The 1,007-nt window shown below is 51.8% G+C and overlaps 1 protein-coding gene across 1 annotated transcript in view; it reads right to left on the bottom strand.

The window, feature by feature from the left end:
• Positions 1–1,007, bottom strand: part of LOC119585544 — a 15,047-nt gene that overhangs the window by 10,442 nt on the left and 3,598 nt on the right. Inside the window, exon 2 of the mRNA XM_037934167.1 lies at positions 120–599. Coding sequence (XP_037790095.1) covers positions 120–599 — 480 coding nt within the window. The remainder of the gene's footprint in view (positions 1–119; positions 600–1,007) is intronic.

The raw sequence follows: 1,007 nt of genomic DNA, 5'->3' as shown, positions 1-1,007 counted from the left end.
ACAATATATTTTCTTAATACCAAACACTGAAAACAGAGTCAACACGAACACTACACCTGGGCCTACTTAACATTACAGCAAAGACAGCCTTAAACAAAAAAAGCAAGACGTACTCTTACCTCCCTTGCTGTTCTCGTCGTTCGACTCCTCGGTCCCTCTCTCATTCCCTTCACTTATCACTAACTTGTCCTCGTCATCTTCACTGGACTCTTTACCTTCGTCTTCACTTCCCTCTACATCCACTTGAGAATCGTCTGCTTCCTCAGCGTCCATCTTATTATCACTCTCCTCCACACCCTCATCTTTTCTATGGGTCGTCTCCTCGCACAACTCTTTGCTATTATCTCGGACTTCCTCACTTTCCTTGCTCTGCACTTCCCCGTTCGCCAGCGCGTCCGAGTCTCCCAGTTTAGTGTGGTTATCGTTAATATCTTGCTCCTCCTCGCTTCCCGTTTTCCCTGGATTGTCTTGGCATCCCGTTTTCTTCGAGTTGTCTTGGCATCCCGTTTTCTTTAGTGACTCATCCATGCCTACGTCCGGATCCCTGGCTGCGTCCATGGCTCCGGCCGCAGAGTCATCCGGGATCATGCTGCGGTCGCCTGTCGAGGAGGATATGCACCTTTAGAATCACAAGAAATGGCGTTTCACAATGCACACAAACTCTAATACTGGACAAGAACACACTACTAGCGACACTCCCGTTCCGTTCTCGAAGGCAAGAACCCCACGGGAACGAGACCTTGAGGGAGAGGGGGAAATAATGATATTTAACTTTCAACGTCCACGAAGGCACCTTTCCACTCCCGCAGGTGAGGCCCGGCGCTCACCTTTATCTCCACTTGAGGCGATATCTGTCCCGCACTTTCCTCCACTGACAGCCGAGCCACGAGGTCAGGGCGACAGCACTCCTCAGCACGAGGGAGAGAGGAGAGCCTTGAAGCGCCGTTCGCCACACTCTCCCCCTCTGCCTCCGTGAGCAAAGGCCCCGGACGATGGAAGCGAAGCCC

Source organism: Penaeus monodon, chromosome 20 (assembly GCF_015228065.2).
Source record: "Penaeus monodon isolate SGIC_2016 chromosome 20, NSTDA_Pmon_1, whole genome shotgun sequence".
Classification (NCBI taxonomy): domain Eukaryota; kingdom Metazoa; phylum Arthropoda; class Malacostraca; order Decapoda; family Penaeidae; genus Penaeus; species Penaeus monodon.
The sequence above is the reverse complement of the archived record's forward strand: the minus strand, read 5'-3'. Positions and strand labels throughout refer to the sequence as shown.